Genomic DNA, 13,810 nt, shown 5'->3' on the forward strand with positions numbered 1-13,810 from the left:
ATTAAAAGTAGACTTACATTATACAATATGGGAAAGTGGAAAATTCACATTTATGAACCAGTTTTTTTTTGTTGAACTTTATGAGTTATAACATGAAGTGACGGAAGCGGAAATAGCATAACGGCGGGATAAGGAAGTGATATTGGAATTTGTCAAAACTTACATTGATTGCATACACAACCAGTGAGGTAGTTGCTGTCTTCGTGGTTGGAAAGGGGCACGACCCGTATACGATCAGAAACAAGGTAATAAACCAATCTTGATCTTGCTTTATTGAAGAGAAACGATTAAAAAACAACATACGTATACTATTGTAATTGTTGTAAACGTCTACGCTTGCTCTAAATCTCAGATTGGTGGCACAGGAGGAGGAGACCGCGGTGCAGGGTAGGATAACGTTAGGTAGCTAGCTGGCACACAATTAGCTTTACATTAGTAAACATTTAATAGCCATGTGAGTTTAAATTAAATTGTGATCCAAACATTTACGTAGCTAGAAGCTAGTTATTTCTGACTCAAGCTAGCTAACATCAGTTATCACACCCATTTGTTAGCTAGCTATGTTAGCTGCCTAGGTTGTTTTGCTTACTAGTTAGCTAACTCACGAAGTTGTTGGGCGCGCAGTTTCAGACTTCCAAAATAGTGCGCCTGCTGACTATTTAGCAAGCTAGCAATATAGCTTTGCATGCATTTATGTAGATATTGGTCCTGGGCCCGGTTTCTCCGCGCTGTTTCCCATAACCATCGTTATTAACGTTGCACTTAAACGCTCGTAATCGAATGCCTGCCTTAGACCACTCGTAAAACAGCTAAGTCTGTCATTAGATGCTTTTTTTGCCCTCCCGCGTCACTTTATGTACAGTTCTCCGCTAAACAGCCCAATATTGGACTAAAAGAGCATGGCCGGTTCTATGCATAAGCTGTCGCTTAAAGGCGTCCGCATGCTTCCCAGCCAAAACAGTTCTTCTTCGATGGGGTTTAACGGAGGTTGGCATCCAATGTTAATGGTGCATTACCGCCACCAGCTGGACGGGGTATTGAATAACAAACGAAAAAACCATTGCGGGAAAGGGGGATAACGACATCATACAAAGTAAAACACGTCAACTAAGAAAACCCAAACCACTTCTTCAATCACAGTCCACTCCAAAATACATCCCTACACAGGCTCAGGGGCCGGTGATGGCAATACATTCACCGACAGGATCTTTTGCACTGCCTCGGCTGTGAAATCACGAAGACCCAAAAAACATTCAGCGGCTTTCACAATGATTCCAATTTTCTTAGACTTCTTCTCCACTTGTGCTATACAGTTTATGACCATTGCAATAAATAATACAAAGTCCACCTTTTTAACATGTAGCATTTCACTATCCCTCCGTTGATGAGAACCCTTCACTGGTCATGGTGGCTCTACTACCATTGTTTCATCTCTGCCACTCGTTCCTTCCAATCTTCACTGCCTCCAGATAGGAAACACGTTGGACACTCCTTACCCTTGCCACCTCATTCTCCTTCACCCTAACAGGGCACTCCGGGAATTCAGGCGCATGTTCACCCCCACAGTTGCAGCATTTCACTTAATCTGGCATACAATACTCTTCCCTTCTGCACATATGACATGCTAAATGGCATATTATATTATATATATTACCAAATCTTTCACATTGACACTGAAGGGAGAGACTCTTCATCAAAGAACAGTAGCATTTATGAAGTGAATTTCTTTTCTCCTTCCACCATACAGGTCAGTCGACGTGCACCAACCACTCCATCGATCTCTTCAGTTATATCCTCTGCCTTTATTTCTTGTCACCCCAGAAATAACCCCCTTGATAGGTGCCTGGCAATGAAAATTCATACAGGAAACATTCCACTCTGATATCTTTGAGTCTTAAAACACAATTCTTCTGCTCTGCAGACACACACAAAAATCAAAATAAGACCACTTCTTGTGACTATCACCGACTCCACACTTTCCTCCAACACATTCCAGATTTTCCTCGAGGCGTTAGACGGATATCCCAAGTAGCATTGATCCAAAACCCTCACTCCGACTAAAAACCAGTCTAGTGGTTTCCTATTTTTCACCACAGCTTTACTTCTCGTTTCCCTTTTTGTTTGCCATGGTAACACATTAATTCTCACTTTCTGTACTATTAGCTTCACCCGACTCACTAGCAGTTTCAAAGAAAACCTCAGTTTCCGCCATCTTCTCCACGATCAACGTCTTCCAGTCAAAACAGTTTGGAGGAGTTCGTGCATTTATTATGATGACATTTTGTGACATTTTTGTTTGTTTTGGACTTCAGTAAGGTTTTTTTGCACTGTTCGGCCACACAAGTTTTTTCTTGAGGTTAGCTGAAGTCTACGCCCCTTCGTCAGTCATTGGTCAACAGCAGGGATTCTTAAAGTCTGTCATTCAATGAGAGATGCCTCGTTTTCATGCCAAAAACCCCCCCGGAAATATAAAATTTACCTAAGTATTCAGACCCTTTACTCAGTGCTTTGTTGAAGCACCTTTGGCAGCGATTACAGCCTCGAGTCTTCTTGGGTATGATGCTACAAGCTTGGCACTCCTGTATTTGGGGAGTTTCTCCCATTCTTCTCTGCAGATCCTCTCAAGCTCTGTCAGGTTGGATGGGGAGCGTTGCTGCACAGCCATTTTCAGGTCTCTCTAGAGATGTTCACGTCCAGGCTCTGGCTAGGCCACTCAAGGACATTCAGAGACTGGTCCCGAAGCCACTCCTGCGTTGTCTTGGCTATGTGCTTAGGGTCATTCTCCTGTTGGAAGGTGAACCTTCGCCCCAGTCTGAGGTCCTGAGCGCTCTGGGGCAGGTTTTCATTGAGGATCTCGCTGTACTTTGCTCCGTTCATCTTTCCCTCGATCCTCACTAGTCTCCCAGTCCCTTCCGCTGAAAAAAATCCACGCAGCATGATGCTGCCACCACCATGCTTCACCGTAGGGATGGTGCCAGGTTTCCTCCAGACGTGACGCTTAGCATTCAGGCCAAAGAGTTCAATCTTGGTTTCATCAGACCAGAGAATCTTGTTTCTCATGGTCTGAGAGTCTTTTAGGTGCCTTTTGGCAAACTCCAAGCGGGCTGTCATGTGCCTTTTACTGAGGAGTGGCTTCCGTCTGGCCACTTTACCATAAATGCCTGATTGGTGGAGTGCTGCAGAGATGGTTGTCCTTCTGGAAGGTTCTCCCATCTCCACAGAGGAACTCTGGAGCTCTGTGACCATCTGGTTCTTGGTCACCTACCTGACCAAGGCCCTTCTCCCCCGATTGCTCCGTTTTGGCAGGCGTCGGCCAGCTCTAGGAAGAGTCTTGGTGGTTCCAAACTTCTTCCATTTAAAAAATGATGGAGGCCACTGTGTTCTTGGGGACCTTCAATGCTGCAGACATTTTTTTGGTACCCTTCCCCAGATCTGTGCCTCGACACAATCCTATCTCGGAGCTCTACGGACAATTGCTTCGACCTCATGGCCTGGTGTTTGCTCTGACATGCGCTGTCAACTGTGGGACCTTATCTAGACAGGTGTGTGTGCCTTTCCAAATCATGTCCAATCAATTGAATTTACCACAGGTGGACTCCAATCAAGTTGTAGAAACATCAAGGATGATCAATGGAAACAGGATGCACCTGAGCTCAATTTCGAGGCTCATAGCAAAGGGTCTGAATACTTATGTAGATAAGGTATGTTTTTTTTTTTATTTGTAATAAATTAGCAAACATTTCTAAACCTCTTTTCGCTTTGTCATTATTGGGTATTGTGTGTAAATGAGGGGGGGGAAAGTAATTTCATCAATTTTAGAATAAGGCTGTAACGTAACAATGTTGAAAAAGTCAAGGGGTCTGAATACTTTCCGAATACACTGTATTATAATGACATTTTGGGACGTTTTGGTGTTTGGCTAGGATTTTGTAGGCTGTTCGGGCACACATTTTTCTCAAGGCCAGCTGAAGTTCTGGAGCTGAATCTACACCCCTTTGTCCGTGATTGGTCAACTGTAGGGGTGACGCAAGTTTCTTCTTCTTGTCGATTCAGCCCGAAAATCCGTGTGGATTCAACATGGTGAATGACAACATGGAGCATCGATTGACCGAGGAGGTACAGAAGTACCTTCACCACTACAATTCTAGTCATTAATTATATAAAGACCAGCATGTAAATGCAAATTCATGGAGGGAGATTGCGGAGACACTGGGGTCCGACCCAACCACTAGTTTGAAAAAGTGGGGTAGGGTTCGCGACAAGTTCAAGGCAAAGAAAATAAACAAGGGCCGCGGCGGAAATGCCGGTGTAAAAGCTATTCCAGAAATGTTGCTGCTGGCTTGTTCGGCATGGGAAGACTGAAAAGCAACATGCCATCTTCACCAAAGAATGAGGTATGTTATTGTATTTTCTATTGTAGTCGACGAAAAGAGTAGCCATGTTTTGCAAACAATAGCTAGCGCTAGCTACTTGGCTGGCTAGTGGCTAGCTAGCTTAGCTGCATACGTGTGCAGAGAAAGCAAGCTAACTAAAGTAAAGATATTTACAACTTTTGATCAAACATTATTGTCAGAGAAAGAAAATCATAAGCTTCCCACATTGGTAACACCAAAGTCAAAGTTTGGTAGCAAGGTCCAGCAAGTCAAATTGTTGCAAACGTTTGAGCAGAGTTGAGTAGCTAGGCCAGGCCTCCTCAACTCTGCTCAAACGTTTGCTACATTATATGGTCTATTGTAGTCTCTGTTTAATGATATTTTATGTGAATTGGTCATTTTGGATATGTGTACTGAATAGCCCTCTACTTTTTTATTTTTCAAGGCTCAAACATCAGTGAATGGAGACAGCACCTGGTTCTGTTCTCTGCGCCACAGCACTGCCTGTTCACTGGCCCGAAGCATTACCTCTGCCCCCAGTACTGACATCGGCCCCCAGCCCATCTCCCACACTGAGCTGCAGTGCAGAATTAGAAACAATCTCCATGCAGGACCTGGGAAGCTCTATCCTGGGCCCATCTGCAAGACCTACTCCACTGGCTTGCTCCTCAGCGATGCCACAGAGCAGCAGCAGTAGAAGCAGGGGTGTGAGAAGGGAGAAAAGAGCTGAAGACTCAGCCCTTGACACATCGTCTGAGACCAGCCACCCGGACAGCTGATGAAACTGAGGAGTAATTATGTCTGTAATAAAGCCCTTTTGAGGGGGGAAAACTAATTCTGATTGGCTGGGCCTGGCTCCTAAGTGGGTGTGCCTTCCCAAGCCCACCCATGGCAGCGCCCCTGCCCAGTCATGTGAAATCAATAGATTAGGGCCTAATGAATTTATTTACATTGATTTGATTTCCTTATGTAAACTGTAAAATTGTTGCATGTTGCGTTTTATATTTTTGTTCAGTATAGATAAATAGTAAACAAAACATACAATTTTCCAGGAACCATTAAAAAAAAACAAGTGAAATGGATTCCAACATTCTAGTATCAACATACGTGGATAAGGGCGCATGAGTTTCTCATGTAGTGGGAAAGCTGGAAACATAAGGACTTGGCGTAAATTGAGGGTCTTCTGCAGCAGTTTGAACACAAAATAACTCTTGAAACACTCCACCATAGCTCTCTCGGCCGTATGGCCCTACATCCACCATTGTGAACCTGTAGCAGGCATCTTCTGTCTCCATATCTCGCCTATTATGTGTTGCTAGGTACATAAATCTAGTAGATCCCGGGCAATTCACACAACTTCCATTTTCTCACCAGTCAAGTGTCTCTGTGTACACTATTTTATTATTTCTTGTTTGGCTGTAGATGGCTATTACCAGCTCATCGCCCTCTACTGTCCCGGAGTAATATTGACACCCCCCCCCCCCCCCCGTTTGTTTTTCAAGCGAATAGGTAGCATGCGAGTGCACTCGTTCAGTTCACCTAGCCACCAGCCGAACTGAAGCATGCTGACACCTTTAGGGCCCCCGGCCGCTATGAGACCCCTGCTAGGAACTCAGTCTGGGTCTCAACATTTGGTTGTGCATCACCAGTTTCTCTCTTGTTATGTCAGTCACCCAATAACCATTTCAGCTAACAATTTGTTTGTTTGTTGGTAGTTAGTCTAGCCATCGATCTAAACTTATAGTAATCATTAGTCATTCTCACTATCATATTAACGTGGCATGTCATTGAAAAATGTGTAGAATTGCAGGAAATAAACTTTAAAACTAAAATGTTTCAAGCCAACCCCCCCCCCCCCCCCCAAAAACCAAATCTTGCTTAGGGCCCCCAAAAGGCTAGAGCTGGCCATGTAAAGGAGCCTAACGTTACACCTTAGTCCAAGGACCTTACATGTTCTGTTTTAAAGGGTGAATTGTCTCTGGAAGCCAAAACATCAAAATACTCCATCTAAACTCCATCTAAAGTCTCCCGAGTGGCGCAGTGGTCCTGGTTCGAATCCAGCCTCTGTCATAGCCGGCCGCGACCGGGAGACCCATGGGGCGGCGCACAATTGGCCCAGCGTCGTCCAGGGTAGGGGAGGGAATGGCCGGCAGGGATGTAGCTCAGTTGGTAGAGCATGGCGTTTGCAACGCCAGGGTTGTGGGTTCGATTCCCACGGGGGGCCAGTATGAAATAATAATAATAATAATGTATGCACTCACTAACTGTAAGTCGCTCTGGATAAGAGCGTCTGCTAAATGACTAAAATGTAAATGTAAACGTGAATCGATTCTCAATTGTGATATGGTTCTATTAACACAATTCCCTCTACTTTCATATCACATCAAAGTAATTTCACAAATGCAAAATACACACTTTACTGTACACTGTTTTAACCTGTTTTACAGTTGCAGCCTACAGTTTTTTTTTTTTTTTCCAGTGACGTTTGGGGCGTCTGTCTTCCGTTTACACACAGGTGTTTGGAGATGCAGCTAGCTAATTAGCACAGGTAGTCCACTCGGTCTTCCGTCTGTTTTTCGTAAACAAGCGCTGTAACATGGAAATATGGCTGTATGGGAACCCTATAAAGGTGTGTATCAATTTAACCTTTTTTTTTTTTTTTAGAAAATTATTTCTCACCGATATGAAAGAGAAGGTCCTTATGCTTCCAAAACCGTACCGCAAGCGATGCGTGTTCATGTTCAGACCGAGCGTCGCGGATCTTAACAAAACTCCCTACAGAACTCCTTTGTCCAATGACTCTTGTGTGTAATGTAATGGAACTGACAGTCATGATCAAGGCTACGCTAAACATAGAATCACGTGGTTTATTTGTATCTCTGACCACGTTAACTTCAGAACAAAGTTGACCACAAACACAAACTCTTCGCAATTGATGCAAACAAACGGCGTATAAAAATATGCTTAAAATGAACCGAAATGACTGCTTTAAAATAAACAGTAGGCTATAGGCCTATTTTAATCATATTGAAATACATTTAATGTTCAATTAATTTAGTTATATTTTGCTACTTGTAGACTACTGTCTAATTCATTTCATGGGGGAGAAGCCAGACTAACGTGCGCAATGATGTGCCAAATCGGTGATTCAGTGCATTTTTAGTGGGTAAGCGTTAGAATAAGCCGCTTCAATATTTGCAACCTTAGGTGGTAGGTAACCCTCTTGGAGCTGATCCGTCGTCAGTATTGTGAAAATTGTAATGTTAAGGTAAGATTTGAATGGAGAAGGCTGATCCGAGAGCAGCGCTCCCTTTCTTTCGATCCTATCAATATCGACAGACGCTCCAACAAAACACTGCGATCTCTGCGTGGTGTTTTGGGAAACTCGTTACATCGGCCATTGTAGGAAATATGCATCGTTAAAACACTCGTAAGCTTAAGTTCCATTGCTATCGGGAAACCGGGCCCTGGGCAAGTTTAGGAAAATATGCTATATTTATTTGTATATTTACCATAATTTAGGTAAAGAACGTGGAAAGCGTTTGGTTTCAGTTTTGAAGTTGATAATGTCACTTTGGGGTCATAGGGCACTCCAGTCCCAAATACTGTATGTTCTAAACAAATTGTGACACTGCTGTGAATCATATTTAGCTGATGTTTTTAGTAAATTGCTTCATGTTCTATTCAGTTCCCTGTGTGAAGGTACTTAAGGTGATCACTGACAGAAAGCAGCCATGTCGTCAACATCCCAGAAACACAAGGAGTTTGTGGCAGAACCCATGGGGGAGAAGCCAGTCAATGCACTTGCTGGCATTGGAGAGGTGCTTGGCAAGAGACTGGAGGAGAAGGGCTTCGACAAGGTGATGCAGAGTATACTTAACTTTGTTGGAACTTTCATAATGGAACTTTATTTTGTGAATGTTTACATTATAGTCATTTCATATACCACATCACAGTCATAGTAAGTATAGCAAAGTCAGTGCTAGCAAGAAAAGATAATGCATTGTTGTGCAACTTTTACCTAGTGGTTAGTGTATTATCATTCATGTTCTCTTTTTCCTTCTCCATTCTCACTTGCATACATCCACAGGCTTACGTGGTCCTGGGTCAGTTCCTGGTGCTGAAGAAGGATGAGGAGCTATTCCGGGACTGGCTGAAAGAATCATGCGGGGCCAATGTCAAACAGCAGGGTGATTGCTATGGCTGCCTGCGTGAGTGGTGCGATTCTTTCCTGTAGAGAAGCGTTTTTCTTCGGTTTTGGTTGTTCCATTTTATATATCCCAAACATCTATTTACTTCTATGGTCTCACATTAACTTGCACCTCATATGGGCACACTGCACATGAGGCAGTTAAGCAAATTCGTACATCGTAACACCTGGTTATTTTAAACAATAGTCACAATTCAGAGACCTATAGATGCTTAAAAATTAGTAAGACATACTTTGCTGCAGTCATCCATGAGGTTGTTTCACCCAATTGTGTAGATCCGTAATGCTGACCTTTTCTATGATTAATATCTTTGGCCGCACAGAAGCCTTGGGATGAGTTCATTTTTGTTTTTGTGCACTTTATGTTTCACTTTTTGTTCTCTGTCAAAGGAAAACACTTTTTATCATTACGTTCCCTTCATAAAAAAGGTATAACTAATGCCTGTACTTATCTCCAACTCTGACAGTTTGCCCCTGCATTTATTTAAACGAACTTGTCCCTAAATTAATTAATAGCATTTTAAACCATTTTAGACACCACAGAGCTTTAACATCTGTAAGATGTTGCGCTGTTAATTTTTACAACCGAGTTCACATGAAATAATTTTAAGATTTATATTTGTAATTGCCCCATGTTATCTTATGTGTTTGTTTGAAGAGATGTTGAAGAAATGCCTTAACGTTGTAATGCAAAAACATTTATCTGCAATGTTCCTTGAGTTGTGGAGCAGTGCATGCGGATTAAGAAGCTAGCTACCACAAATCACCTTATTTTCAATCTTCACACAAATGAAAACCTAAAGTAAACCCACAGTAAGGAGCACTGTTGTTCCAGGAATTAATTTATGAGCATACTTGTGTTGCTGTCTAATGTTTAATCGTCGAAGGATGGTTTTACTGAAACACTGGTTCATGTTTTTGCATATTGACTGTGAAAGCATGTTAGTTTTTATATTTTTATTTTGAAATTAACAGAAACAACTGCAAGATCTGGACAATTCTGAGTTTGTTTTGTTTTTGAGAAAAAATAAATAATAAAATGACATGCAAAAATATTTTTGTGACAGGAGTGTTTATTTTAATCTTTGATTCCCAAGTCCCCTTTTATTCAAAGCTCTTAATTCGTTTTGGTAAGAAATAGGAACAGTAAAGGTTTAAGTAACACTGATCTAGAAAGAGTAATACAATTTCTGAACTTGATCAGATAAGCAACCTAAAAGACTGGTCGCGAAAATAATCCCATAACAGCAATTTTTATGTGTTATTTATTAAATGTACTGCTTATTTTTGTTATTGTCATATAGCCTTATTAGACATCCACTTGACAAATTAAACCACTTATCATTTATCAAAACAGCATTGATCATTGTTATTGGAAACCCCTCTCTTCATAGGCCGCTGATCTTGTTAAGGCGGCTGACCACCTCTTGTACATCCAGTGCCAGTGGAATTATTTGGATCAGTGTGTATTGACTTGTCCTCTTACTGTCCTACTGGTCCACAGTGGCAAATACACCTCACGCACATTTCTGCAACAAAGCTTAAAAAAGTCACATACAGGACTGTCAAGACATCTCATACACACAAAAAAAACTATTTAACAAAGGCAGATTAGGCAATTCATATTTACTGTAAAGTGTGTATTAAAAGTTCAAAATAATTACAATTAATGTGTAGTTGTCACCCCTCTCTCTTCGTCACCCATTAGCCTATTGAGTTCATTTGAAAAATGAGCTAGGACTATGAGCTGTTTACATATTGTATGTATATCCACTTTTATGTTGTGCTACAGTTCATGATTCTATAAGCTTTGTTGATGTGTTTTAGATGTGTATACTGTATGTATACTCATGACTCCATATATATTTAAATGGTTATGTTTATGTAGATCTACATTAAATGTATATGTTGGTTGAAAATTAACAAATCAGTTTTATCCCAAAAAGAAGGGCGCTAATTGGTCTTGATTTTATTTAGGAGAATATGTACATCTGCAGCCTTTCATAAGCTAAAGCAGGCTACATGGATAAGTTATATTTAGCTTTGTGTATGTGGTGAATGCATGTACATACACTGAGTATACAAAACATTAAGAACACCTGCTCTTTCCATGACGTAAACTGACCAGGTGAATCCAGGTGAAAGCTATGATCCCTTATTGATGTCACTTGTTAAATCCACTTCAATCAGTGTAGATGAAGGGGAGGAGACAGGTTAAAGAAGGATTTTTAAGCCTTGAGACATGGATTGTGTATGTGTGCCATTCAGATGGTGAAAGGGCAAGACAAAATGTAAGTGCCTTTGAACGGGGTATGGTAGTAGGTGCCAGGCGCACCAGTTTGTGTCTCAATATTAGGAAGGTGTTCCTAATGTTTGGTATACTCAGTTTACATTATGTTCTATCTGGACAGTGTAATTCACAACCATCCTGTGGTTTGTCTCAAAGGAGTGCACAGAAGAACTTCTTCTCCCTGAATGGGTTCTCCGAGGTGGGCACAGGGGTGATGAGGGGGTCCTCAATGGCGTGGGCATCACAGTATGCCATCAGGTCTGCAGCCGCCTTTGATACCTGAGGGTGGCAAGTAGTGGGAATCAAGACTGGAAATGAGGGTGTGGGTATTTACCAAAGACTTACAAAGGCAAGTGCAACGTGCCCCCTCAGTTTCAATGAGCAGGATGCCTCTGGCAAGGCTTACCTTGATCCTGCAAAAACTGGCTTCAATCTTCAATTGCTCCACCAGCTTCCTGGCTTGGCCGACACTCATGGTGCTGTTCACTGGGGTGTCTCCTTTCATCCTGTCAAGAGAGCCAATGAAACATATGGCACATGAGTCACACAAACACATTCAATCATTTTGTTTTAGAAAAAAATACACCTTACCCTGACAACTGAAAAGGCAGGTGTATTGCATGACATTAAACAATTGCACTGCATTCATTCTAGGTAACTTACATTTGTATGGATTTTTATTAATGAAAATATACACTGAGTATACAAAACATTAAGAACACCTGTTCTTTCCATGACAGACTGACCAGGTGAATCCAGGTGAAAGCTACTATATGATCCCTTATTGATGTCACTTGTTAAATCCACTTCAATCAGTGTATATGAAGGGGAGAAGACAGGTTAAATGATTTTTAAGCCCTGAGACAATTGAGAAATGGATTGTGTATGTGTGCCATTCAGAGGGTGAATGGGCAAGACACAAAATGTAAGTGCCTTTGAACCGGGTAGTAGGTGCCAGGCGCACCAGTTTGTGTCAAGAACTGCAACACTGCTGGGTTTTTCACACTCAACAGTTTCCTGTGTGTATCAAGAATGGTCCACCACTCAAAGGACATCCAGCCAACTTGGCACAACTCTGGAAAGCATTGGAGTCAACATGGGGCCAACAACTCAATATTAGGAAGATGTTCCTAATGTTTGGTATACTCAGTGTACATTTTCATGAATCACGAACGGCATCCAATTCCACTAAATTTGACACACTTTTAGCTCATTCACTTCAATCTTCCTCTGCTCTCCTCCCTCCCCTCCTCTGTCTGTCTCTCTCTATCTCTAGGGACCAATGGTGTAATTTACTACTTACTTGTTAAAAGCTCTCTGTCCAAGAAAAACAATACCTCACTTTGATATAAATACATCTATAAGGTATAGGACCATTCATACTCTAAACATTGATTATTAGTGGTCTCTGTGTTTAATTGTGTCGGTCTACAATTGATTTGCCTTCTTACGGATAGTCAGCCTGTCAGTTAAAATGTTTTTATGCACTGGCTAGAAGAGAAGTACAATACACTTATGTCCAGAGGCCAGGTATGATTTTCTCCACTATGCCATACCATGCCACTCTAGCTGTAATCTATTAATAACATAAAAGAGGTTACATTCTAATAATTACATCATCAATAGGTTTCTTATATGTTCAAGCAGACCGCATTATGATCCTCAATGGCAGACAGAAATCTCTAGAGCTTGTAGAAGGTATAGAAGAAAGACCTTATTCTTGCTGAAAACAAATAGTTTTAGGTCAGGCTAATAGGATGATGATGACACATTTTCTAGATCTATTTGATATGGCCAGCTTTTTATGGGACCTCGTTTGATGGGAATTCACTATTTGAATGACTCATGTAACCAAAAACCTGGGAGAAATACACAGATATACAGTTGCCTCAGCACACACAGATCCACCCGATGTGTGTGAATATCATCAAATCACATCAAATATGCAAGGGATACAAAGCAAACCACTGCCTGCTTAATACAGATCAAGTTGAAGTGACAGCATAGAGAAGGTTCAACAGAAAATAAATAAATAATGAACAAGAAGTGTGAGGAGAAATGGATAACCGGAGAAAGAGAGAGGCAACAAGACCAGTCCATATAGGAGTCTATTTCTACCATTCTGGTCCTCTCTCTCTCCTCTTAATATTCCTTTCCTTCATCAGCTCCTTCTCATCTTCTACCTTACCCTTGTTGTATTCCTCTTCAGGTGCTTTCTCTCCCTCCTCTTCTCTCCCTCTCGCTCTCTCACCCTCTATCTGCCTGTGTTTGTGATTTGAGTGTAGCTGAACCCCACCCCTCATAGACAGTGTATGCTACACTGTTCTGTACAGTCCAGTGCACTGCAATTCTGCTACAATGAACATCAGACTCCTGGTACATGCATAAGAACCCCCTATGCAGTGAGTGGAACCTTCCAGGCAAAGGGAGGAGGGCTCCATTGGAATCGTTTTTCTTCTGAGAGCTGGATCATACCATCTCTACATGAAAATAGAGGGTAATTAGGCAGATATGGAATCTCACCAAAAAATTCATTGTCATAAGAAAATATGAGCATGCTGTTTTATGTTTTGTGTCCAAAGGCCAAATATAATATTCACTATCTTTGATATGCACTGTTGGAATTTATATTATGTTTGTTATTTGCATCAGTTACCCCCCTCCCTCTCTCCTCTGTTGCCATGGGAACTGCTGCAGTCTCTGGCTCCTTGTCTTTTACATTCTGTCATCATACTGCCCTCAATGGTTTCTCCCACCTTGGCAAGATACAGTATCTTTGTAGTTCCCCCAACCATTGCTGCCCATCACTTACCCCCTCTTGTCTCCACTCTCTCTCCCTTCCCCCATCACGCCCTCTAATGTTACAGTCTCTCTCTCTCTCTCTCTCTCTCTCTCTCTCTCTCTCTCTCTCTCTCTCTCTCTCTCTCTCTCTCTCTC

General features: G+C 41.8%; 2 protein-coding genes across 6 annotated transcripts; one reads left to right on the forward strand and one right to left on the reverse strand.

The window, feature by feature from the left end:
- The first annotated feature begins 125 nt into the window (after positions 1-125).
- Positions 126-9,638, forward strand: LOC311099620 (barrier-to-autointegration factor-like). Of its 5 annotated transcripts, none has more exons than XM_084140340.1 (3): positions 126-245; positions 8,062-8,233; positions 8,464-9,638. In XM_084140340.1, the coding sequence occupies exons 2-3, from the start codon at positions 8,108-8,110 to the stop codon at positions 8,608-8,610; spliced, it is 273 nt and encodes a 90-aa protein (XP_083996466.1). In that variant the 5' UTR covers positions 126-245; positions 8,062-8,107; the 3' UTR covers positions 8,611-9,638. The 5 variants fall into 5 exon arrangements, with proteins under 5 accessions (XP_083996466.1, XP_083996468.1, XP_083996469.1 ...); XM_084140342.1 differs by lacking the exon at positions 126-245 and adding an exon at positions 6,881-7,002; XM_084140343.1 differs by lacking the exon at positions 126-245 and adding an exon at positions 7,453-7,539.
- A 1,385-nt stretch (positions 9,639-11,023) lies between these two features.
- On the reverse strand, positions 11,024-11,378 carry LOC311099623 (guanine nucleotide-binding protein G(I)/G(S)/G(O) subunit gamma-3; the record flags this gene model as incomplete). Its single annotated transcript, XM_084140345.1, has 2 exons — positions 11,024-11,152; positions 11,280-11,378. The coding sequence occupies 2 exons, from the start codon at positions 11,376-11,378 to the stop codon at positions 11,024-11,026; spliced, it is 228 nt and encodes a 75-aa protein (XP_083996471.1).
- Between the last annotated feature and the right edge of the window lie 2,432 nt (positions 11,379-13,810).

The sequence above is a fragment of the Coregonus lavaretus genome (genome assembly GCF_964263955.1).
Source record: "Coregonus lavaretus genome assembly, chromosome: 24".
Classification (NCBI taxonomy): Eukaryota; Metazoa; Chordata; class Actinopteri; order Salmoniformes; family Salmonidae; genus Coregonus; species Coregonus lavaretus.